General features: G+C 45.6%; 1 protein-coding gene across 1 annotated transcript; it reads left to right on the forward strand.

Moving 5' to 3' along the window:
• Positions 1 to 4,692: 4,692 nt before the first annotated feature.
• Positions 4,693 to 22,233, forward strand: LOC121003636 (glutathione S-transferase omega-1-like). Its single transcript, XM_040435469.1, has 7 exons — positions 4,693 to 4,775; positions 4,861 to 4,920; positions 12,098 to 12,206; positions 12,517 to 12,739; positions 15,831 to 15,932; positions 18,530 to 18,636; positions 21,959 to 22,233. The coding sequence occupies exons 2-7, from the start codon at positions 4,890 to 4,892 to the stop codon at positions 22,113 to 22,115; spliced, it is 729 nt and encodes a 242-aa protein (XP_040291403.1). The 5' UTR covers positions 4,693 to 4,775; positions 4,861 to 4,889; the 3' UTR covers positions 22,116 to 22,233.
• Positions 22,234 to 26,705: the final 4,472 nt, after the last annotated feature.

Genomic DNA, 26,705 nt, shown 5'->3' on the forward strand with positions numbered 1-26,705 from the left:
TTACGAATTATAAGAGCAACACCTGTTCTATCAACGCCGGAAATTCTTTCTCTCCTGATGACCTAAATTATTTTTTTGCACGATTTGACAAAGACAATGAGCTGCCTATCATCAAATTAGCCCAGCAAGAGGCTCCATCATGTCCCCTGATGCTGGGAGCATTAATCCCCACAAAGCAGCTGGCCCTGATGAAGTTCCTGGAAAAGTCCTAAAAAACTGTGCTAAACAGCTGAAAACAGTGTTTACCAGTATGTTTAACAGCTCACTAGAGCCGGCCATTGTCCCCACTTGCCTGAAGTCCTCCACAATTGTCCCAATTCCAAAACAGGCAGGGGTGAAGACCTTAAGGCCTCATGCACACGACCGTATTTTTTTGCGGTCCGCAAAACGGGGTTCCGTTTTCCCGTGATCCGTGACCGTTTTTTCGTCCGTGGGTCTTCCTTGATTTTTGGAGGATCCAAGGACATGAAAAAAAAGTCGTTTTGGTGTCCGCCTGGCCGTGCGGAGCCAAACGGATCCGTCCTGAATTACAATGCAAGTCAATGGGGACGGATCCGTTTGACGTTGACACAATATGGTGCCATTTCAAACGGATCCGTCCCCATTGACTTTCAATGTAAAGTCTGGAGTCCCTTTTATACCATCGGATCGGAGTTTTCTCCAATCCGATGGTATATTTTAACTTGAAGCGTCCCCATCACCATGGGAACGCCTCTATGTTAGAATATACTGTCGGATATGAGTTAGATCGTGAAACCTCATTTCCGACAGTATATTCTAACACAGAGGCGTTCCCATGGTGATGGGGACGCTTCTAGTTAGAATATACTACAAACTGTGTACATGATTGCCCCCTGCTGCCTGGCAGCACCCGATCTCTTACAGGGGGCCGTGATCAGCAGACTACTATCAGATACTATCATATCCCCCTGTAAGAGATCAGGGCTGCCAGGCAGCAGGGGGCAGACCCCCCCCTCCCCAGTTTGAATATCATTGGTGGCCAGTGCGGCCCCCCCCCCTTCCTCCCTCTATTGTAATAATTCGTTGGTGGCACAGTGTGCGCCCCCCCCCCCTTCCTCCCTCTATTGTAATAAATCGTTGGTGGCACAGTGTGCGCCCCCCCCCTTCCTCCCTCTATTGTAATAAATCGTTGGTGGCACAGTGTGCGCCCCCCCCTTCCTCCCTCTATTGTAATAAATCGTTGGTGGCACAGTGTGCGCCCCCCCATCGGCCCCCCCTCCCTCTATAGCATTATCAACATTGGTGGCCAGTGTGCGGCCTCCCATCTCTCCCCCCCCCCCCCCCCCGATCATTGGTGGCAGCGGGTTACTAGCAATAGTACAATAGTAAAAGATTCATACTTACCTGGGAGCTGCGATGTCTGTGTCCGGCCGGGAGCTCCTCCTACTGGGAAGTGACAGTTCATTTAGCAATGCGCCGCACAGACCTGTCACTTACCAGTAGGTGGAGCTCCCGGCCGGACACGAACATCGCAGCAGCAGGTAAGTATGAATCTTCTACTATTGTACTATTGCTAAGTAACCATGGCAACCAGGACTGTAGTAGCGTCCTGGTTGCCATGGTTACCGATCGGAGCCCCAGCGATTAAACTGGGACTCCGATCGGAACTCCGCTGCCACCAATGATGGGGGGGGGGAGATGGGAGGCCGCACACTGGCCACCAATGTTGTTAATGCTATAGAGGGAGGGGGGGCCGATGGGGGGCGCACACTGTGCCACCAACAAATTATTACAATAGAGGGAGGGGCGCACACTGTGCCACCAACGAATTATTACAATAGAGGGAGGGGGGGGCCGCACTGGCCACCAACCTATTATTACAATAGAGGGGGGGGGCCGCACTGGCCATCAATGATATTCAAACTGGGGAGGGGGGGGGGGTCTGCCCCCTGCTGCCTGGCAGCCCTGATCTCTTACAGGGGGATATGATAGTACAATTAACCCTTTCATGTGCCGCACCTGAAGGGGTTAATTGTGCTGATCACGGCCCCCTGTAAGAGATCGGGTGCTGCCAGGCAGCAGGGGGCAGTCTTGTACACAGTTTGTAGTGTATTCTAACTAGAAGCGTCCCCATCACCATGGGAACGCTTCTGTGTTAGAATATACTGTCGGTTCTGAGTTTTCACGAAGTGAAAACTCAGCTTTGAAAAAGCTTTATGCAGACAGATCTTCGGATCCGTCTGTATAAAAACTAACCTACGGCCACGGATCACGGACACGGATGCCAATCTTGTGTGCATCCGTGTTCTTTCACGAACCCATTGACTTGAATGGGTCCGTGAACCGTTGGCCGTGAAAAAAATAGGACAGGTCATATTTTTTCATGGCCAGGAAACACGGATCACGGATGCGGCTGCAAAACGGTGCATTTTCCGATTTTTCCACGGACCCATTGAAAGTCAATGGGTCCGCGAAAAAAAACAGAATACGGCACAACGGCCACGGGTGCACACAACGGTCGTGTGCATGAGGCCTAAGTGATTATCGCCCGGTGGCTCTCACTCCTATTGCTATGAAGTGTTTTGAACAACTTGTCCTCAGGCACATGAAGAGCAAGATCTGCACCTCCATGGACCCATACCAGTTTGCTTACAGAGCACATAGGTCAACTGAGGATGCTGTCTCACTTACCCTTCACACTGCGCTGTCACACTGGAGCAGAGAGACAGCTATGTGCGGATGCTGTTCATTGATTACAGCTCGGCCTTTAACACCATCCCTCCCAACAAGTTGGCAACGAAACCGAACAACTTGGGTCTCAGCTCACACCTGTGCAACTGGATACTGGATTTTCTTACAAAAAGACCACAAGTCGTACGCATGGGCAAGCCCTTCTCTTCATCCGTAACACTAAACACTGGGGTACCGCAAGGCTGTGTGGAGCCCTCTCCTTTACTCCCTCTTCACAAATGACTGTAAACCCATTCACAATACCAATACCATTATAAAATTTGCAGATGACACGACCGTGATAGGCCTGATCTCCAACAATGATGAAACAGCCTATAGAAAAGAGGTTGAGAACCTAGAGAGATGGAGTAAGAACAACTGCCTCCTACTCAATACCAAGAAAACAAAGGAGCTAATTCTGGATTTTAGGAAGAAGAAACGAAATGGACACCATCCCATTAGCATTAATGGTGGAAACGTGGAGATGGTTCAAAGTTTCAGATTCTTGGGAGTTCATATTAGTCAGGACATGTCATGGATAAAAAACACAACAGAAATTACCAAAAAAAGCCTTCAGAGGCTTTATTTTCTGAGGAGTCTGAAGAAAGCACAACTCTCAAAACAGCTGCTAGTCAATTTTTACAGCTGCACCATAGAATCTGTGATCACATACTGCATTACAGTGTGGTCTTCCGGCTGCTCTTCTGAGGACAAGAAGACCCTCAAGCGCACCATCAGAATGGCTGGCAGAATCACTAGTACTCAGTTACCATCACTGGAGGACATCTTCACTGCTCGCTGCAGCAACAGGGCAAAAATTATCTGCGGGGATCCAACTCACCCCGGCCACAGCCTTTTCATTCCCCTACCCTCTGGTTGTCGTCTTAGAGCCCTACATGCCCGCACCACTAGGCTGAAGAACAGCTTTTACCCCAAAGCAATCAGTCTCCTAAATGCTCAGAGATTATTGCCCCTTCCTAGGATAGAAACTACCACAGACTGAAAGTGACTGCTGCATTCATGACCCCATGATGATCTCTTGTCTGCAGTGGTGTCTGATCAGTGTGTATATATACTCATAAGCACTTCCTACCTTGCTCTTGCTATATATATATATATGATGTGAACTGTGAATAGTAATGCTTTCTAGTGCAATGTTTTGTTTTGTTTTTCTAGTGTAAAGCTTTAGTTTAAATGTCAGTTCTTGTTCCTCTGTCCATGGCCTCTAGGATTGCTCCAAACAACATTTCATTGTATTGTACATTGTATTACATTGTATTGTACAGTGACAATAAAGGCATCTTATCTTATCTTAAGTATACTGCTCCCCGCTCCCCACTACTACTATGGCAACCAGGACTTTAATAGCGTCCTGGCTGCCATAGTAACACTGAACGCATTTTGAAGACGGATCCGTCTTCAAATGCTTTCAGTTCACTTGCGGTGTTACGGATCAGGCGGGCACTTCCGGCAAATGGAGTACACGACGGATCCGGACAACGCAAGTGTGAAAGAGGCCTAAGGGTTCGGCCACACGGTCAGGTTTCCTGATGCAATTGTGGAAGCCAAAACCAGGAGTGAATTCAAAAAAGAGAAGTCGTATCCATCCTTTATACTTTCTCTCCTTTTATGATCCATTCCTGATTTTGGCTTCCAAATCTGCATCAGGAACCCAGGACCGCGTGGCCGTATAAGCGTTTACATTTAAGCACGTTATGTGCACTTATATGATTGTCACTGTGCAGATGGAGCAGATCTTAGTAAGGCAATGGCCACACGGTCAGGTTTCCTGAAGCAGATTTGGAAGTCAATTAGTTAAAACCTGGAGTGAATTCTAAACTGCATCTGTAAAAACTGACAATGTGTCCCAGTGTTTGCACATTACACACTGACGCTGATTTACATGTAAGCAACGTTTTTTGCAGTGTCACGTTATGTGCACTTATGTAATAATCACTACAGATGGAGCAGATCTCGGGCAGGAGGAGCCGGGTCTCTTCTGGTTGATCATTAGCTGGGGGGAGGGGACTGCTATAGTCATATAGACTGCAGGGAGGGCGGCTCTCATACACAGGCTTCCTCTGGTAGGTCAGGCCACACATACAGAGCTGAGCGGCCTCTGCGGCACTGCATACACTGGCATACGTGTCTTCTCTGCTTGTCCTACAGGTATCTACAGTCACTGACCGTCTGCAGCAATGACCGCGTCACAGAGGAGTCTGGCCAAGGGTAAGTGTCAGTGTAAGGCTACTTTCACACTAGTGTTCGGGGTTCCGCTTGTGAGCTCCGTTTGAAGAGTATCACAAGTGGCCCCGAACGCATCTGTACTGCCCCAATGCATTCTGAGTGGATGCGGATCCGCTGAGAATCCATCAGTCTGCCAGCGCTCCGCCTCCGCTCCGCTCAGCAAGCGGACACCTGAATGCTGCTTGCAGCGTTCGGGTGTCCGCCTGACCGTGCGGAGGCAAATGGATCTGTCCAGACTCACAATGTAAGTCAATGCGGATGGATCCGTTTGAATTTGACACTATATGGCTCAATTTTCAAACGGATCCGTCCCCCATTGACTTTCAATGTAAAGTCTGGACGGATCCGTCTGAAGCTACTTTCACACTTAGAATTTTTTCTACAATATAATGCAGACGGATCTGTTCTGAACGGATCCCAAGTCTGCATTATATGAGCGGATCCGTCTGGGCAGACCCCAGACGGATCCGCTCTGAACGCTAGTGTGAAAGTAGCCTAAGGGAGCGCGTCGGGAACCTGAGCTTTAATCTTAAAATTTGGTGTTTCAAGTTCGGCGTCCAAGGTTTGGGTTATCTAAGAATTCTGTCATGGATTCCGCTACCACTGACCATAAATGATTGTACGTGGTAGCGGAATCCGTGATGGAATTCTTAGATAACCCGAACCTTGTACGCCGAACTTGAAACGCATGTTTGCTCATCCCTCGCCCTAACATATGAATCGCTGAATACACGGCGGCAGCGAATAGCTGGATTTGAGGCAGACATCCCAACCTGCAAAAACTCATTTCAGGGAGGTGCACTTCTGATTTCAGGGAGGTTTTCTTTCACGAACTTTTTATGACATTTTCCAAACATATGCAGTATCTGCACACTGTGCTCTATGGTGTGGAGGACTGGGCTCATTACCCTGCCCCAAATTATCATATTTCTGTATATGATTAAAGGGATTCTGTCACCACCTATAAGCCCTGTGAGCTAAACATATGCTCATGTCCAGGGTAGCATTCTGATTTCTAAGGTGGCCTTATAAAAACTATTTGTGGCTTTATTCTGCGGAAAAACAGGTTTTACTAACCTGTCGATCATTGAATTAAGGTGCCCAAGCAGGGGAGGTCTGTGGATGCAGGGTGCCCGGCCGCACGCATCGCCGTTCATGCCCAGCGCCGCCTTCTACTCCTCAATGCCGCCTCGCCCTCTCCCTCCTTCCCCGCTTTGAGATCCCGCGCGTGCGCACAGGCTCAGCCTGAGGCGCCGTTGCGGACTGCTGGCATCGGCTTCTTCTTGCACTGTGCGCACGCGCCGAGAAGGGGACACTGCTACAGGTTTCCGGAAAGGTTTACTGCGAGTAAACTAGAGATGGGAAGTTCGGATCTTTCACATGAATCGGTTCATTCGCTGAGCTGACAAGAAGCAAGTGAACCGAAGTTTAGGTTGCGCAATGCGCATGAGCGGATGCTTCCATTCACTCGCTGAGTCGGCTCTTGGTCTGAGTCAGGAAGTTTATTCTTTAAAACCCTGTGTGTAATTATCTACCCCACTGTAGGAAAAAAACAAGCATCCAGGGGGGGTGAATTAAACACTGGTTAATAAATAATACTGGTTAAATAATATAATTAAAATGGAGGGTTAAATGTGTAAATGTATTTTAAAAAAAAATACATCTCTCTCAATAGTTCTATAGCTACTGAATGAGACAGAAGAAGATGCCTTTAACATATATATCTCCGTGAGAAGCCAATTTGACCCTAAAGGGTTAATTCAACCTGTAATCTAAACTCTGTCCTGTCACTTCTCTTATCTCTCTGCTCTGCTATCAGTGAACCTTTCCGGGATATATTGTCTCGCATGCCTGTCAGGGAGTCGCTATCTAATAGCGGGAGACTCCCTGAACCTCCAGGAGACTTGAGATCCCTGATTTGAGGTATAAACTTTAGGAGCAGCCGGGTAACCCGTACCCTAATTAATACTGTGTATCTGTTACATATAATAATTGGATCCTTTAATAAAGTTGACTTTTCCAGATTGGTTGAAGTGCTGTGGATGTAGCAGAGCTGATTTAGCAATGTGTTTTCTGGGACTCCATTACTTTCATTGGAGTCATGCTTGTGACTCTGACCTGCCGCACCATCACCCATTTTGTGAGTCAAAACGAATAGAAAAAACCCCATAACAAGCAGTGTACATAGAGGTGAGGGGACCCGATGGTAAAAAACCCTAATGGGCCCCTTTATGCTGCCAGGCTTATACACTTAGTGAGGATAGAAGGGTTTGGTGTTTGTGACCCCCCCCCCCCCCCCTAACCTTTTGTTACCATTGGACCAATTCACTCGACCGTATAAATGGATCCGCATCTGTTCCGCAATTTTGCAGACCCATTCATTTCAATGGGGCCGCAAAAGATGCGGACAGCACACCGTGTCCTGTCTGCATCCATTGTTCCGTTCCCCGGCCCTGCAAAAAATACAGCAGACAATATAGACATTCTCTATATAGCACTTGCCATGTGCGGTCCGCAAAACACTTATGGCTGTGTGATGCATCCTTAGGCCTCATGCACACGACCGTTGTTTTGGTCTGCATCCGAGCCGCGGCTTAGATGAGGACCCATTAACTTCAATGGGGCCGCGAAAGGTGCAGACAGCAATCTGTGTGCTGTCTGCATCCATTGCTCCGTTCCGTGGTCCGCAAAATAAATATAACCTGTTCTATTGTCAGTTTTGCGGACAAGAATAGGCAGTTATATCAATGGCTGTCCGTGCCGTTCCGCAAATTGTGGAATGCACACGGATTATATCTGTGTTTTGCGGACCGCAAAACACACAATGGTCGTGTGCATGAGGCCTTAGTCTAACGTGTTTATCTACAATTCTGTGTCGTCCTGTCCCCCCCCCCCACTGATCAGACACCTGTTCTACTTTGGTCAGTGATTCGGACCAAACATGGCTATTGAAGTCTAAGGGTCCGTGTAAAACCATTGAAACACGATGCCATCCATGTCAGTGGTTTTCATGGACCATTGGTATGAGATCCTCTGGAAACTGATTTTCAGTCTAGACGTGTATGTGGAATACGGAGGGCAAAGAAGGGACATATGGACCAAACACGGATCGCAGACATCTTCAAGGATGAACCACTCACCATCTTGTCACAGATGTCATCAGATGTGTGAGAGGCCTTCTTCAGGAGACGAGGCTCTGCACAGGTCATTGGGACTCATTAGCCCTAATACTGTATAGGACTCTATCTCCAAAGGTCCCATGGCCGCCTCATGATCCGCCTCTATGGAGTGTACTGTAAGGATTCGCTCTGGCAGTTTGCTGGTTAATCTCAAAACACTTACTTTTTTTTTTTTTTTTTTTTAGGTTTTCACTTTTGTCCAGGATTAAAATGGATAGGTTCTCAGATCAATATCCTATTGAGGGGGGTTCGAGGTCTGGAACCCCCATAATAAACTGAAAGGTACCAGAAATTGACAAAGCTTGGTTTAGTAGAGGCCAATTTCTAGGCCGCTAATTTTCCAGGCACATTAATAAATGTTCCCCAGTGAGTTTTTCTAACCCGTAAAGGATGCCACACCCAACAGTTACATAGGTGAAAAGTCAGCTCTGCTACATCTCAAGTGTAGTTGAAATTTAACAGAACGTGTGGAGGAACTGAAATTCCAGCTGAACAGATTATTAATATCTGATGCCGTCATGCGGCACAGCTTGTAAGTTGTTGCTGGTGCGATACGAGAAGCCCAGTCCTACCACGCAGCTACATCATCTTCAGTGCTTCTGTTAAGCTGTGGGAAGGAAAGAGTTAAAAGGACAGTAGAAAAGGAAGTGTCTGTAGAAGACTTAACCCCTTGTTCATGAGAATTGTAAAAAGCTGGGAACGTGAAATGTAGCGCACGTCCTGGTCGTTATACTGTGAATACGATACTTTATATCAGTCTCAGCAGGCTTTGTTAATATGAGTTCTCTCAGTTTTGGGCAGGGTGCTGAATCTCCTTTAGGGCGCATGTACACGACTGTTGGCTGTTTTTGCAGCCTGAAAATCGCAGTTCCGCAATACACGGATACTGGCCGTGTGCACTCTGAAATTTACAGAACAGACTAGCCGGACCCTAAGGCTGGGTTCACACTTGAGCGTATTTGATATGCGTTTGTCGCGTGTTTTTGTCCATAGTCAAATTGACAGCAGTGATTGACAGCATCTTGGTCAGGCTAGACATTTGCCTCTCACTAGGGTGTGGCCTTTTATTGCCTATACGCGCGTTTTTCTGGTCACAAACGTGCAAAAGAACATATTTGCGCAATCCTATGGCCGCAAACGCGCAACAAAACGCCTCAAAGAAGCTCAAGAACTTTTTTGAGCGTAGGGCGTTTTTCAGCGCATTCAAACGCGCTGTAAAAACGCTCAAGTGTGAACCCAGCCTTGTAGAACAGTCCTATCCTTGATGGTAATGCGGACAAGAATAGGAAATGTTCTATAATTTTGCACACCGCGCGGAAGCGGAGTGCTGTCCTGTGCATGAGCCTTAAAGAGACCAGAAAACCAAACCAGAATGTATTGGCAAAAGATATTATTTCTGAAAATAATCTACTCCACAATGGTAATGGTACAATATTTTATTCAATCAACATTTAAAGAAGTTCTACACGATAGACATGACACATAATATGGTTAAAAAAACGATTACTAGAGGTGGAGGCAGTCAGCAGGTAGGACAGTAAGAAAAAAAAAAGTACAAGTGCATATATTTATAGCGGAGTAGATAAAAATGCACTAATGGCAGCAAGAAAAAATATATAATAGCAAAATATAATACAGCGGTGTATAAGTAATAGTTCATAACAGTATAACCAGAGCACAAGTATACTGTAGCATACAGTCAGGCATGACCAAATATTACCAACCAGCAAAAAGAGTCCATACCAAATAAAAAAAACACCACTATCACCCCCAACATGCTTTTCCCGGTCATCTTCTTTAGGGGGCCCTGAGGGGCCACTCCTCCGTAGTGCTCTGAAATGTATGGACTCCTCTGAGGCCAGGAAAATCTTGCTGCAAATAATGCTGGACTTGCTTTGTCTCGCGTCTATGATGTTACACTTCAGTTATGCACATATAGATTACTTAAATTATTGTTTCAAAATCTCATTAACGAAGCACGTTCAGCTTTGGATTTTGGAACATTAATTTATGTGCAAAACTGAAGTGTAACATCATAGACACGAGCCGAAGCAAGTCTAGCGGCGTTTGCCGCAAGAGCCCACGCATTTTAGCGCACTACAGAGGAGATATTGTGAATAAAGTTTTCAAACTAATCGGATATAGAGCAATCCGAACCTGAATTGTTCAAGCCTAGTTCTCTTCCTTGGGACATACCTCTTTGCATATTCGTTTCCCATGGAGCATTGCCAATAAGTCTCCATACTAAGGAGTACTTCCAGCAAGTCTCCATACATGAACTGGTCTCTTTATGGAGATTCAACACCCTACCTAAGCTGCCTTCAAAGCCTCTCTGCCAGCCAGCCATAATCTACTCTGTACTGGTGAGGAGCAAGAACCCTGGAACAGCTCTCTACGGATGGATATCTGGCTTGGCTATAACCCCTGGTCAAATCCCAAGGCTTGTTGGATTTTAACTCGTATTGAGCCACTTTCAAGAGGTGGCACTAGTGAGATTGTTCTTTCTCGGGAGATGCCTCCATGCACTGTCGTAGTTCTGTAAAAGAGTGCATGTGTCCTAGTTACATAGTATATAAGGCTGGAAAAAGAAAAAAGTCCAGTTTAGCCTGTTATCCTGCAGGTTCATCCAGACGAAGGCAAAAAAAACACTGAGGTAGAAGCCAATTTTCCCCACTTAAGGGGGATAAAATGCCTTCCCGACTCCAATCAGGCAATCAGAATAACTCCCTGGATCAGCTACCCCTCTCTAGTAGCTATATCCTGTAATATTACACTCCAGAAATACATCCAGGCCCAACTTCAACTCTTTTAGTGAACTCACCATCACCACCTCCTCAGGCAGAGAGTTCCATAGTCTCACTGCTCTTACCGTAAAGAATCCTCTTCTATGTTTGTGGACAAACCTTCTTTCCTTGAGGCGCAGAGGATGTCCCCTCGTCACAGTCCTGGGGATAAATAGATGATGGGATAGATCTCTGTACTGACCCCTCATATATTTATACATAGTAATTAGATCTCCCCTCAGTCGTCGTTTATTTTTTTTTCTAAAGTGAATAACCCTAATGTTGATGATCTTTCAGGGTACTGTAGTTGCCCCATTCCAGTTATTTAGTTGCCCTCTGAACCCTCTCCAGCTCTGCTATGTCTACCTTGTTCACAGGAGCCCAGAACTGTACACAGTACTCCATGTGTGGTCTGACTAGGGATTTGTAAAGTGGTAGGACTATGTTCTCATCATGGGCATCAATGCCCCTTTTGCTGCAGCCCATTATCTTATTGGCCTTGGCAGCAGCTGCCTGACACTGGTTTTTACTGCTTAGTTTGCTGTTTATTAAAATTCCTAGGTCCTTTTCCATGTCAGTTAGGCTATATGCACACGACCATGCAATTTTTTTTATTTAATTTTTTTTGTGGTCCGCCTGTGTGCCTTCCGCAATTTGCGGAATGAACCGGTCAGCCCATTGTAGAAATGCCTATTCTTGTCCGCAAAAGAATATATAATATTTTTATTTTTTGCTGTCCGCATCTTTTGCGGCCCCATTGAAGTGACTGGGTCCACATCCGAGTCGCCAAAATGGCCGTTCGGATGCGGACCAAAACAGCCGTGTACATGCGGCCTTACCCAGTGTTTTAGTATGTACGGGTGACTTGCATTATTCCTTTCCATGTGCATAACCTTAAATTTGTCAGTGTTAAACCTCATCTGCCACTTCTCATATGTTGTGGTCAAACCATATTGTTTTGCTGCTATTTTGGAAAAATCATGGTAATAAAACTGTGAATAAGCCCTTGGCGAAATCTCACATGTGTGGTGGAGAGGATATGACAACCTCTCAAAGCAAATCTTTGGGTCAGAGCCTCTGTGTGTTTTTGTTTTTTTGCCCCTTCTCCAATGTAAGACTTTTCATTCACATGGTACAATCTGCACCTTTTGACCTTTTCTGTTATCTGTATACTGATTGAATATATACTTTTTTCAGGCAGCGCTGCCCCAGGACCAGTACCAGAGGGACTTACCCGACTTTACAGCATGAGATTCTGCCCCTTCGCCCAAAGAGCCAGGCTTGTCTTGATTGCCAAAGGAATCAAGTAGGCATATCATTGTATACCATTTCTGGAGATTTATAAATACAAGTGTCCTTCAGCTTTGGGTATAAAGTCCTTGTATTGTGTCTTCAAGACTCCTGCGAATGCATTCTCTATGAAATAATCAGAACTAGAGTGTCTCATATTCTTATAAGCATTGTTGTGCATGATGGGACCCAAAAACCAACTGCTCAATTTGTGGTGACCAATACTATAAATGTAATAGTTGGGGGACCGGTTACAGATCTCTACAAGGTGACCGTCACTCATGTACAATTGCACTATCACTAACCGCTTATTTTTCTCTGGTCAGACATGAAGTCGTCAACATTAACCTAAAGAACAAGCCGGACTGGTTTTTTGAAAAAAGTTCCCTGGGATTGGTGCCGTCTATTGAAACCTCTGATGGTAAAATAATCTATGAATCTCCAGTTGTTTGTGACTATCTGGATGAAGCCTTTCCCGGGGTTAAACTGACCCCCGCAGACCCCTATGAAAAGGCACAACAGAAGATTCTTCTGGAACATTTCAATGCGGTAGGACATTTGGAAATCTTTGTTGGGGATGGAGAATGTTAAAGGGGTTGTCTTAAAGGGGTTGTCTTGTTTCATGATATTGATCATCTAGCCCTAGGATAAGTTATCAATATCAGATCGTTTTGTAAACCTGATCATCAGCTGTTTGAAGGGACTGCATGCTTGTGCAAGCACTGTGTCCTGGTCAATGTGTAGCAAGTCTGAGGAACCGTTGCAGAGGATGGAAGTGGTAATGTCCCTGATGAGATGTTGTATAACTGTGTACTCCCTCAGGTCATTGCTCCGTGGTGTGTGGTGCAGTAGAAATATAGTTTGTACATTTACTTCTAGCCTGATTCTTCAATCAGCATCATCAAAGTGCAGTTTCTGCCACCAGTTGAGGAGGTACGGTGGCTGGTTGGATGACTATATATTGGCAGTTGTGGGTATAGATGTTCTCTACAAGATTTAGACGTAACGTCATCTGGTCTAGTTGTGATATAGACGATGGGTACCTTGCAGCAGTGTCCATAAAGCAGTATTTTGCTGATCAGGTGCCTTTTGGAAGCAAAATTTGCTAAAATCTCTGGAGAGTTGCTCACAGGAGAAGAATCTATCCTTCCCAGTAGTAGGAGCTCTAGCATGTGCTTCCTCTCCTTTCTGCAGTTAGACAGGAACTACCTGTGGCAGGTGCAGCACTATGAAGTGCCTTTTGCACCGTGGCATTAGAAGAATTTTAATATCTGACTTCTTAGTCTATTACTCTAATTCCTCAAGCGCAGTTATATGAAAACAGTAGGTTTAAAGAGCACACCAAATGCTTGTAATAACTTCTTTATTAACATATATATATATATATATATATATATATATATATATATATATATTGCCGCCTCCGCAGCAGATAGTCTATGTATGGAACACGTGGTAAAAAGGTATAACAAAATGGCGGTATACATAAGATGGTGGTTCAACTGTTCAATCTTGTCATTCAACATAAAATGGTGGATATTTTTCTCTCTTCAGTATCTGTACTCTCATTAAGTTATTTAAGCACTTTATGATCTGAGAGGTATATCTGAGGTTAACCAATAGTTCTACTTGCTCAACTTGGTTTGCAGTAACTATTTGCAGTTTGGTTGAGTATGATCTGGTATGGAATTTGGTCACAATTTGTATGGTGGAACTGTAAGTAAGCACACATAACTAGTATACAGTTCTAATCACTATTAACAAAAGCAACATATAACTTTTCTAAACATCTATTTTGGCCTCTTGTTCCCATAAAACACAGCTCTTACTGGAACTGTCTGTTCAGCTCCTCTCTCTGGTGAATAATTCTAGCAGCTCCTGCTAGGGGGATTTACCACACAGGCTGTGAGAGGCTGGCTGTGGTTGGTCCTGCCCAGCAACAACAGTTTAACTCTATGCTTTCTGTTTCTGCTGTCATTGAGCTTGCCTTATAGTATATAATGAATCTTAAAGGCATTATCTTTTCTGCTTCTGTGAACACAATATATATATAACAGTTATGACATCCAAATATGAAGTCACTGTAAATAACTTTGCTTTTGTCTTTAACACACGAACATAGGAACTGTATTAAGTTTATTGGCAGGTCTAGCTGTATAAACACACAAGCTATATTAGCCACTTAGGACAGGTCTTAGCTGGCCAGCTACACTACCTCTCCTGGCAGGAAGCAGGGCCAAACCATTCCTACCAAAAGGGAGGAACAGGGTGGTTAGCTCTGTTCCTGCCAACCATACCTTCCTCTGCTCAAATGCATAGCCACAACAATAATGTACAAAACATTACAATGTACTAATATATACAGTTGCACATACCCTCAGGTCTGGAGTATAGCAATTGTTTACCTACATGCCATCTACATTGTATTGGTGGTGCAGCATATATAATTACTGATTTTCATCCCACTATAACGTAGACAGCGTGGAGGTAAACACTGAAGAGGACAAGCACTTGCACAAACACCGGCGGGGCGCTGGGAGTTGGTTACCCACAAATCTGATAATGATGACCTCTCCTGAGAATAGGTCCTCAATGTCTTTAAACCTGAATACCTCTTTAATGGTGTTGTACAAAGTTTGAAAACAGGCTACATCGTGCTCCTGCATATCGCTGAAGCAGTGGTCGGCAGGAGAAGTAACCATCCAGTCCCAGCATCTGCTAGGTGCATGAAGTGTGGGCAAAAAAATGAAGTGGCCTGTCAAAGGGAAGGATGTCACTACTATTGGTGACGTATATGGTTGCCAGGAGGAGAGGTGGCTCAGGCTAAAGCAGCCAACAAGTATAGGTAGCGTCAGAAAGACTGACATCATCATTGGTCGCTAATCAGCCTTTCAAAGGCAAATAGGAGAACGGGCTGTAAATAGCAAATGGTATTAATGATTCATAAGAGAATCTAAGGGTTGCTGGACATGATTAAAGATATCAATTGACAGTTGTGGAAGGGAGGTCAAAGGTGAGCAAAGCCACTCATATCACCTAGAGCGTGAGGTCATCAATTAGATGACTCAAACCAACCCCCTGGTTAGTTCCCACATGACCTCCTACAACCCTGGTGTAACTATCTCCCCAAAAAAGTGTAGCCCTCATATGGATGGCACCCAGACACTCACTGCAGGGAAGTCACCACTGCTTGTCATAAGGTCAGTGGGGGAGGTCATTTTTACTGAGCCCACTCCACTGGTCACAGAACCGCAGGACAGGACCGTCTGCTGCCTAAATAAATCGCAATGATTTCTTTTGAATGGATGAGTGCATTGGATTCTACTTTATTTTCTAAGCTTCTTGCCACTTGTCTGAAGTGGCGAGAAAACGGGGGAGGCTTATCCAGAGTTTAAAGCCTGTACCAGACCCTGGCTGGTGTAGACTTAATTTTCTGGTGCACTGCAGAAATGCAGCTAAATGATCAAGAGGCATCTACTTCTTTTAGGCCGATCTAACTCCAGCACAGGGAGACTAAGATGGCAGTTTTGATAAATGTCACTCAAATATATATTTTTCCTGTCCATGAATTGTACAGCTTATACTTAGGAAAATGCGTATCGAGATAAGTAATGCAGTTTTCACCATTTGCCTTTGACAGGTTACCTCTGCACTATACAAGATCTTGTTTGCCAAAAGGGCTAATGAAGATGCAGCTGAATCAAAGACGCAGTTTTTTGAGAAATTTAAAATACTTGAAGAGGTAAGAATTGGTTTTCAGTGCCAGGGTACCTTGGTCAGGCAGCCGGGATGCTGTTAGACTGCTGGATCGCGATTCCTGGTGGCAGGGCCGGACTGGGGATAAAAACCAGCCCTGGAAAAAGTTGCACACCAGCCCCACAGCATTGCGTCATTATTTACTTGTTTATAATAGGAGAAAGCATTCATTTTAAAACATGTGTGTAAACACTAATATGAACTTTGCCCCACGATAGCTCTTTTGTAGAACCCCCATAAAAACTTACAATTACTTGACTTGGCCCTTGGGGATCTCGGATGAGAGATTTCATTATAAGGGTTTGGAGAAGGGGCAGAGGGATAGCAGAGCAGAGTGGTCGGTGCTGCTACTAGGGGGTCATACCATGGGGGAGTAATAAAGCACACTATAATGCCCCCCCCCCCCCCAGTAGTAATAATTCTCCTTATAATATGCAAAACATACCCCTTTGTAATGCCCCCAGTTGAGCTAATGTTCCCATAATGTGCCAATATAAAATACCTTTTCTCAGTGCCCCTGTAGATGACCCCCATAGTGCTCCCCCCCATATAAAATACCCCTTCTTTTTAGCCTCAGTAGATGCCCCTATAGGGCCCCCCAATCTGCAGTAAGATGTGCCCCAATCATGTGCCAGTAGCCCCCCTTATCATGGGCCTGCCCAGTATAGTGTGTGTGTGTGTGTTAGTTACACACACACACACCACTTAGACTTACCTCCAGTGATGCGTTGCAGGCCGCCTCTTCCGGCCTGTGTCCCTCGCTATACGGCTCAGGCGACGCGATGACGTCATCGCGCCGCCTGCAACGGCCTCTGATAGGGCAGCCTATCAGAGGAACAGGAGGGGACACACCTCTCCCTCCTCTGCTGCAGCACAGGCATCTGTATTGCCGTCCTGAGGACGGCAATACAGATGACTATGGAGATTAGCGCTTCCCCAATGGAGGCGATCATCTCCTGCTCTGCCCTGCCGCCGGCCGCCCCCACTTGTCACCAGGGCCGCGGCCTTGCGGCACTCGGGCCTGCCGGCCTACCGGGAAATTTCCTGGCAGGCCAGTCCGGCCCTGCCTGGTGGTGCGATGTTGTCACATGTGGGTGCCATGTGGTGCTGCACGAGCTAGAGTAGGTACCATTAAGGCAACCTTGATGTGATGAGTAGGCTCATGCCTTTTGATCAAAACATATACTAACACCTTATGTACAGTATGTAAACAGGGGTGCACCACCAATGAGGCCAGGTGAGACTCGGGCAGCACCAGGTAGGGGCAAGGGGGGGGGGGGGGGGCAGCCGAAGGGCCATGGGCTGAAGGGAAGGGGTTAGGTTAAGAAATTGGCTTGAATGTGGGGGTGCGGTTTCAGTTTTCACCTCAGGCAGCAGAAAGGCTAGGTGCACGCATGCATGTATATTATTGGGCTGTATACTATTTATTACACTGAGAGGCAATAATAGATCAGTGCATGAGTCATACATGCTTTTATCTTTGTGTCCCGTAAGACACGGTCTAGAAAGCTCCTGGTGAATTGTGAAGACTGTGCTTTACACCGGGATAAAGTCTGCAGTTTTATGCAATACCCATAACAAAATAATAGCGACAGGTGCACTCTGCGGTCTTACTAAACCCTCAACTGATTTTAAAATTGAGAGATTAGCCAACATGTCCTATGGTGTAGGACATGTCTGAGCCCGAGCACTGCGCCAAGGTTTCTCAAATAGCCTGGGACCTACACTCACCTACCTGTGCCATGTGGGCAATACCAGGGGCCAGTGGGCAAATTACAGGAGCATGAGGCCGACTCACAAACAACTCGCCAGTTACCTCCAGCATGTAACCATGCTAGCAATGGGAGGAGGGAGGAGTCTGCGAGTCCCACTCAAGACTGGCTGATATGGCCCGGGCCTCACAGGTGCACCTAAATGTAGCATTTTTGCTGGGGATCGTCATTAGCAACGGGCCACAAGTGCAGGATTTGCTCCTCTGTGTGTATATAATATATATATCTGCATGTGGGTTTGAGCACTTCCTGCCTGTTCAATACCACGCCATTCTTTTCAGTTTGTATATAATGAGTACCCATCCCCAATTACTCTTGCATTCATATGTACTGCATCCATTAAAATTTCCTTTGGGTTCCTGCACACAATTCTATTTAGGCCAGCTATTGAATGGCTAAGATTTAATCTCCTCAGGGGGAGGGGGAGGGGGGGGGGGGGGGGCGCATGCCCTCCAATGAGGCCAAGTGAGGCGATTGCCTCAGGCGGCAAGGCCTAGAAACAAGTGGAGTGCTGTGGGAAATGAGCACTTCCATTGTGCAAGCGTTCATCTCTGTATATTCAACTGTATCGCAGTATACCTTTTTAACAGTACCGCTGGAGAGGAGGCGCTGTTTCAATTTTCACCTCAGGCAGCAGAAGGGCTAGGTGCCTCTACTGCGCATCCCTATGGCTTTTTCCATGGAGATTTTAACTCATGGATTCTTGGAAGGTACTGTGACATTCTAGAGAGGCCCACAGGGCCGTAATAAGGATGGGGTGCCATCCGCTGCTGAAAAGAGGATTTGTAATTTATCTTCACTTTCTTTACAGGCTCTGGCCAAGAGGAAAAGCCCTTACTTTGGTGGAGAATCCGTGTCTATGATTGATTACATGATCTGGCCCTGGTTTGAACGGTTGAGTTCTTTTGAAGTGCAAGAGTAAGTAAGATAAAACATATTTTGTAGCTGCATTTAAAGCTCACCTGTCTGCAGGACCAATCCTATTAAATCAAGCATAATACCCAGTAGGGTCGATCCTGCTGAGTAAAATGATAACTGTCTTGTGAAAAATTGGTTACAGCATTCCTGCAGTTTATTCTATATTTAAATGAGGGTTTCAGTGCATTGAGGGGTATGGCCAGCACTGGAAAGCTGAGGTGCACCGAGGAGCTAGGCCTCACCCCTCAGTGCATAAAGAATGAAAGTATTTTTCTCTGGAACACAACTTATTTTCAAATTATCTTTTTTGCAGTCCTATGTAACACCACAGATAACAGTGATATCTCTGAGTACGGATAATGTATTAGATGGATGTGAGGACCCAGAATTCAGAACACTCACATTGGGATCTGAAGTCTGGGGCCAGGCGCCAGCAGTGTGGGCCAAATTCTATACGCAGCCCCCCCCCCCCCCCCCCCCCCCCCAACAGATATTTGGATGGACATAACCTACCTTGCTATGAAATATACAGGAGAACACAGCACCATACCTGTTACATCTCCTGTGATGTAGACTTTCCTCAGCGTCTTCATTAGGAGATAAGATTCTCATGATACATCCGTTCAGCCGAGTCTCTGCAGAGTTTCACAGATTTTTTTTTTTTTTATCCCCCCCCCCTTACTTTACTATCATCCTCAGATAACATACCTCCCCTTCCCCCGTAGTGCCCATAAATATAATGCCCTCTGTATAATTATGATATATAATGGCCCCCTCTGTATAATTATTGATATTATAATGGCCCCTCTGTAGAGTTAGTGTAATTTATGGCCCCCTCTGTATTAGGCAACATTCACATGTCCGCAGAATGGGTCCGCATCCGTTCAGCAATTGTGCGGACCCATTCAATCTCTACGCACAAGAATAGACATTTCTATAGGGGTGCCGGCCATGTGTATTGCGGATCCACAATACACTATGGACTTGTGAATGGACCCTTATAGTAATTATTTATGGCCCCCTTCAGCCCCTCCGGCATACAGTCCCATGTAAGATGCAACCTTCAGCTCCTTCAACATACAGTCCAATGTAAATTGCAAAACTCCCCCTGCCTTCAGACCCTCCAGCATACAGTCCCATGTAGGATGCATCACTCCCCCTGCCTTCTAGTGCAGTGACCAGGAATGGGTACGCTGACGCCACTTATGCAGTGGGCTACGGGTACTTAAAGTTCTGTATTTGTCGTGACTCCAATTGCAGGGTACTATTCCAGGGCCCTTCCAAGGTGTTATAACGGACGTCCCAGATTAGGAATGCCAGAGTGGTGTAATGGCCTATAATGTCTCTATAGGGTGGTGATAATTGTGTCAACGGTGTCTCTACCTGGGTACGGCTGGACTCCTGGCTCACTTGCAATAAATTTGATAGTGATAGAAGGATTAATAGAGGAATTTTGCAGCAGAAATGAGGTCCAGACCTTTAGATGAAGTTCAAACGTTTCCTTACTGAAGATAACTTGTATACAGCTTTGGTCTCTGGTCCCAGCAGGTTTTGGCAATCATTGGCAGGAATAAATGCTTCTGCTTGATATGTGGGTAGCTTGCAGGATAGGACGTCTGCTTGGTAGCTCTGTAACTGTCAGGAATTAATCTTCTGCACTTTTCTGAAGCTAATGCTTTGTGGGGACAGACTAGCTGAGGAGGAATGGCCTCTCCTAGGTCTCTGGACTTAACTCACAGATTTTTCAGGGGATGCTTTTTTCCTGGAACTCTGGAGGTTGTCTGTGGTTCTCTGCTTCTTTCATGCAGCTGAGGCTGCAGGTGCTCAGCCTGGGGATATGATCAGGTCTCAGCCGAGACAAGATCTTTGCTGTCTTCCCTATGCAGGGGATCTCCTGAACGCTATCACACAGCCTTCCCCAACAGGGGTGGTTGGCACACTGACTCTAACTTCCTGCTCTCACATGCAGTCTTTAGTACAAGGATTATTCCTCCTCCCTTCAGCCCCTTCAAAATAAAATAAAAAATGTAAAAATAAGTCACTATTCTCCTCCACATACTGACCTGCAACCTCTGCTCCCCTCTCCAACATCATGCTCTGTAGAATCTCCTGCACATCTTTAGGCCCCGCCCCTGTACAACGAGACTCCGTCTCTTCCCCGCACATCATACCTCCCAGGAGAAACTCCATTCTAGTCCCTATGAATGCTCTATTGCCTCATAGGCGTCAGGCCCCTATCCTAAAGCCTCTGAGGAAGAACAGAGGGGACGGGAGCCATAGGCTCCTGTGGCCCTCATTGAAGTAATTGCTGCTTGGTGACCCCTGCAATTTTGCGCCCAGGCAATGCCACCCATCACCACCACACTACGGCACTGCGGTATCAGACTCAATACAGCCAGGTAGTTTGACTGATTCAATGGGGTTGATTCTGCCGCCGGGTGCTCTTTAATGAAACTTCTGTAGAAATTATTATTATTTTTTATTTTTTTATAGCCTCCTCAGGATAGGTCATTGGTATCTGATAAGCGGGGGTGTTACACCTGGGACCCCTGACTATACCAAGCGCAGCTGCTAAAAATGTATGGTGCAGTGATGCCTTCTCAAACAGCTGATCCATTGTGTAGGACCCCAGCGATCAGATACTGATGACCTACAATATCTATAAGATGGGTCTGTGATGGCTAACCTTGGGCACTCCAGCTGTGGTAAAACTACAACTCCCGAGATACACACTTGCTTGGTTGTCCTCAAAACTCCACAGAAATAATTTGAGCATGCTGGGAGTTGTAGTTTCACCACAGCTGGAGTGCTGGAGGTTAGCTATCACTGGGATAGGTCATTATTTATAAAATCTTGGAAATCCCCTTTAACGTTGCAGGTAGGGATGAGCGAATCGACTTCAGATGAAACATCTGAAGTCTATTCGCGTAAAACTTTGTTCTATTACTGTACAGAGCAGGAGCTCTGTACAGTATTAGAATGTATTGGCTCCGATGAGGTGAAGTCACGTGAGACTTCGCAAAGACTTCATAAATTAATTTGTACTGTTAAAAAAAAATAAAAAAAAATCCTGGACTCTGGTTCGGTTCCACGGTACCACTTTGTCTCGCGAGACTTTGCGAAGCAATAACTTTGGCTCATTGTTGCTAATACATTCTAATACTGTACAGAGCTCCTGCTCCGTACAGTATTAGAACTAAGTTTTATGCGAATAGACTTCAGATGTTTCATCTGAAGTCAATTCGCTCATCCCTAGTTGCAGGGTCTACATCAGGACTTTGGGCATAATTTTAAAAAATTTTCTTTTTCTCCTTTTATCTAGTGTTCTGGAGAATTTGCCACGTGTAAAAGCCTGGCAAGAGCTTATGCTGCAGGATCCTGCTGTAATAGAGACCTTCACAGAGCCGGATGTTCTACGCGGCTTTTTCGAACTATATTCTAAGAAGCATTTGGATGCCTGTGATTACGGACTTGACTAATGCCTGATAACCGCGTGATCTGAGTATGCTGTGCTTTCTGATCAATTGCATCTTATGTGTTTGTTAACAGAGGCACACCAGGCTGTGATTAAATAGACTTTCAATTATTCATGTGTCACAGGGTTTATTCTAATCTTGTAGTAATTAACAGACTGATACAGACAGCCCCAACGACGTTTACTGCAGCTATCATAAAACTTCTAACCAGCACTTCACTGCATGGGAAGGAGAATGGTCCATGGAACCGAATAGTCCAGTGGCACAGGAAATACAGTCCAGAGCGTATAATCCATTAGAGCAGGATATACAGCTTAGGCGATATAGTCCATGTGCAGTGGCCGGGTTTGTGGTGGCCTCAACTAGGCTTGAGCAAATCTAGGTTCAAATAACTTTTTTTATTTTGTTGCTGTTTCTGTATAGCATTAAAATGTATTGTATTGTCTCTGTGAAGCCAAACTTCGTTTTGCGAGATTTTGGTGAATTGCTTTGTATCTGTGTATTTAAAAACCGTTTAAAAGTAAATCCAAAGTGGGCTTTGGTTCTGTGCAGGGGCGGACTAGAAACAAAGTGGCCCTGGAAAAAAAGAAAAAATTAAACTGAACGTGGCCCTGTTTCGTAGTTGGGTTGAAATTGATGGAAGGCAGGGCCAGCAATAACCTATTATGGCACGTTATACCACCCCAACAGAGCCAAATACCACAATCCATCGCAAAATACATCCCTAAAAACTTCCACTCACCGGCTGTGAGGAGGGCACAGGTGGCCCCCTGGGCATCGGCCCACCTGGATCTTTCCCTGTAAGGTCTATGGCCAATCCGCCCCTGGTTCTGAAGTACCAGCCAGTACCAAAACAGACTTTGGATTCCTATTTTAAATTGTTTTTAAATAGGCAGATATGAGCACAGTAGTAATTCATCAAAGTCTCAGGCAAGAAGAACTTTGGCTCTATGGAGCCAATACATTAAGATCAAAGTATTTGAATGAATCGACTTCAGATCTAGGATTCGAAGGTGGAGTCGCTGAAGCCTTTTCCCATTGCTATGCCGAGTCCCTGATCACTGTCGGTGTCACCACGTGTTGCTGTTATCCAAAGGTGATGGTAAGGCGTGGCGCACCACAATGGGAAATATGTCCAGAGACTCAGGGTTTTAAGTAAAACCAGTGTGCATCTTTACTGGAGAAACTGAAGTGCAAAACAATACACGAAAAGCACTGGGCTGGCTTCTCCAGACTCCTCCAGGGCAGAAGAAGGTTCATGCTGAGGAAAGGCCTGAGCTAGCTGTCCCTCTCACTCTCAGAAGGCTGGCTCCCTGGTCACAGGGCTGGTGACCTATGGTCTGTAGCTCAGTATCCCTATCTCAATGTCAAATTCTCCAGCCTAGGTCCAAATGTTTGACCGTATTGTCTCTAAGAGCCACACAGGGGCGGATGTGGCAGGCGCAGCACTATAAAGTGCTTTTTGCGCTGTGGCATTAGAATTTTGATATCTCTGACTTCTTAGTCTAACCAGACTGTCTATTACTCTGTAATTACTCTAGCGCCATTCTATGGAAACGGCAGGTTTAAAGAGCACACCAAATGCTTGCAATAACTTCTTTATTAACTTCAACTTTTCTTCATATAACACTGCCACCTCTGCAGCAGATAGTCCATGTACAAAACGCGTGTTGCATAAAGATTCATAAAATCGCGGTATGCATAAGATGGTGGTTCAACTGTTCAATCTTGTCATTCAACATAAAATGGTGGATATATTTCTCTAGAGTATCTGTACTCTCACCTAAGTTATTTTAAGCACTTTATGATCTCTCTGAGGGGTATATCTGAGGTTAAGCAATAGTTCTACTTGCTTAACTTGGTTTGCAGTTACTATTTGCAGATTGGTTGTATGGAATTTGGTCGCAATTTGTATGGAATTTAGTGGAACTGTTAGTAAACGCACATATAACTTGTTCAGTATACAGTTCTAATCACAATACTAACAATAGGAACACTTTCTAACTGTTCTAAATGCCTATTTTGGCCTCTCTGCTTCCATAAAACACAGCTCTTAGTGGAGTTAATGTCTGTTCAGCTACTCTCCTCTGGTGAAATGATTCTAGCAGCTCGTGAGTGTGGTTGGTCAAAACTCCTGCTGTGTGTGAGGCTGACTGAGTGGTCTAGACCAGTGTTTCCCAACCAGTGTGCCTCCAGCTGTTGCAAAACTACAACTCCCAGCATGCCCACACAGCCAAAGGCTGTCCGGGCATGCTGGGAGTTGTAGTTTTGCAACAGCTGGAGGCACACTGGTTGGGAAACACTGGTCTAGACTCCTGCCCAGCAACAACAGTTTAACTCTATGCTTTCTGTTTCTGCTGTGTAATTGAGCTTGCCTTACATTATATAATGAATCTTAATGGCATATTATCTTTTCTGCTTCTGTGAACACAAAATAGAACTATTACATCACATCCAAACATGAAGTCACTGTAAATAACTCTGCTTTTGTCTAACACCTGAACATAGGAACTGTATTAAGGTTATTGTCAGGTCTAGCTGTATAAACCTGTATTAGCAACCTAAGACAGGTCTTAGCTGGCCAGCTACAGCGGACATACGACCTGTGCAGCTGGGCCATGAACTACATATACTTGTGTGTTCGCTGCCACAATTCCTTCCCCTGCGCTGCTGCTGGCACAAAAGGGAGGTGGCCCGCTTTGTCCAGCATGCAGCATCATAAACCTCCTTCACAGGAGGCCAGGGCCCCCCCTCTATCTGTCGTGCAGATGCTTGTTACTACTGTCAGTGAAGGCATTGAAGTTACCTAGAGGCAGTGGGTGGATTAGAGCTTCTGTAATAAAATAAAACCTATATCCACACATTGTAAACATATTGACCCAGAGAATAAACATACCTCCCAACCGTCCCGGATTGCAGTGGCTGTCCCGGTATGGGGGCGGTATGTCCTGCTTTCTGACAGCTGTCCCTGCATCCATAGGAAGCAGAGACAGTTGCCTGTATTATGATGCATTCCTCCTCCCTGCTGGCTCTCCACTCCTTTGGTCTGTGTGGAGGGGCTGAGCTGGCCGGCAGTTGGCCTCGGCTCCGCCTCCTTCAGACTAGAGCAGCCAATGTGCTGCTGCTGCTAGGAAGAAAAAAAGTATGTGGTGGATATTTTTTTACATTCTGTGAGGGGCACAATGTGGGCATAAATACCATGAATAATTACTATGTGGGAGCATTAAGGGGGACTGGGTGGGATTAGGTGTAAGTTTTGGGCGAAGTTAGGCCCTATTTACACGTCCACAATTTTCAATCCGCATACGTTCCGCAATTTTGGTGCAGACCCATTCATTTCAATGGGGCAGTAAAAGATGCGGACAGCATTCAGTATGCTGTCCGCATCCGCACTTCCGTGATGCGGATCTGCAAACAAAATGAAGCCTGTCCTACTTTTGGCCGCAAATTGCGGTCCGCGGCCCCATTGTACTCAATGGGTCCGCAAGAATGCGGATGACATGCGGAAAGACACCAAATGTCTTCCACATTGCGGATCCGCAGGAAGTTGAAAAAAATTAGCATTTCCCCCCGTTTTGTGACTTTCTGAGCCAGGGAAAGTTGTGTGGCAGAATAGGAGAATGTCTGTCTGCAATCCATGTAGAAAAGCTCATTGTTATGATTCAAGAGCGCCCTGCACTATGGGATACAAGTGCAGAGGTGTATCATGAACGTCTAGTAAAAGACCGCTCTTGGGAGGAAATTGCAAAATAATTGCTACCAACAGCATGGTCCGCTGCATCGACAGTGAAAAAGGAGAAAATCGGTGAGTATAAAAAAAATTGTATCTGTATTTAAAATTGTCTGTGAAAACCCAGGCTACAGTGGTGGAGTGCAGGAGCACATGGTGTCACTGGTTGCTATGACGCTGTGCACTCCTGCACTCAGTAGCATGGCAGGCCGGGTTTTCCTACACAGTGACAGTGACCTTGTGCCAAGGTGACATTACACTGCATGGGGCCCATGTAGGGGCACCTGCTGCACCATGTCACTGTCAGTGTAGGAAAACAGCTAATTTGGGCAATTTTTACTTTTTAATCAATTGTATACTGTAACAAAGCAAGGGTTAACAGCCAAATGAAACTTAGTAAATTGTCCTGATTCTGTAGTTTACAGAAACACCCCATATGTTGTGGTAAACTTCTGTGTGGCCAAACAGCAGGGCACTGAAGTAAATAAATGCCATATTGTTTTTGCAAGTCAGATTTTGCTGTACTGGTTTTATGACACCTTGTCACATTTTAAGCCCCCCTGATGCACCCCTACAGTAAAAACTACAGAAAAGTGTGAAGCCAGTGCTGTGGCCCAGCCGCATGGGGATCGCAAACCCATTCACTTGAATGGGTTCGCGATCCCTCCGTTCCGCAAAAAGATAGAGCAAGTTCTATCTTTTTGCGGTGCGGAGGCACAGAATGGAACCCCAGGAAGCACTCCGTACTGCTTCCGTAGTGTTCCTATCCGTGCTTCTGTTCCGCATCTCCGGATTTGCAGACCCATTGAAATGAATGGGTCCACATCCATGATGCGGAATGACAATGGAGCGGTGCCTGTGAA

The sequence above is a fragment of the Bufo bufo genome, chromosome 6 (genome assembly GCF_905171765.1).
Source record: "Bufo bufo chromosome 6, aBufBuf1.1, whole genome shotgun sequence".
In the NCBI taxonomy this organism is placed as follows: domain Eukaryota; kingdom Metazoa; phylum Chordata; class Amphibia; order Anura; family Bufonidae; genus Bufo; species Bufo bufo.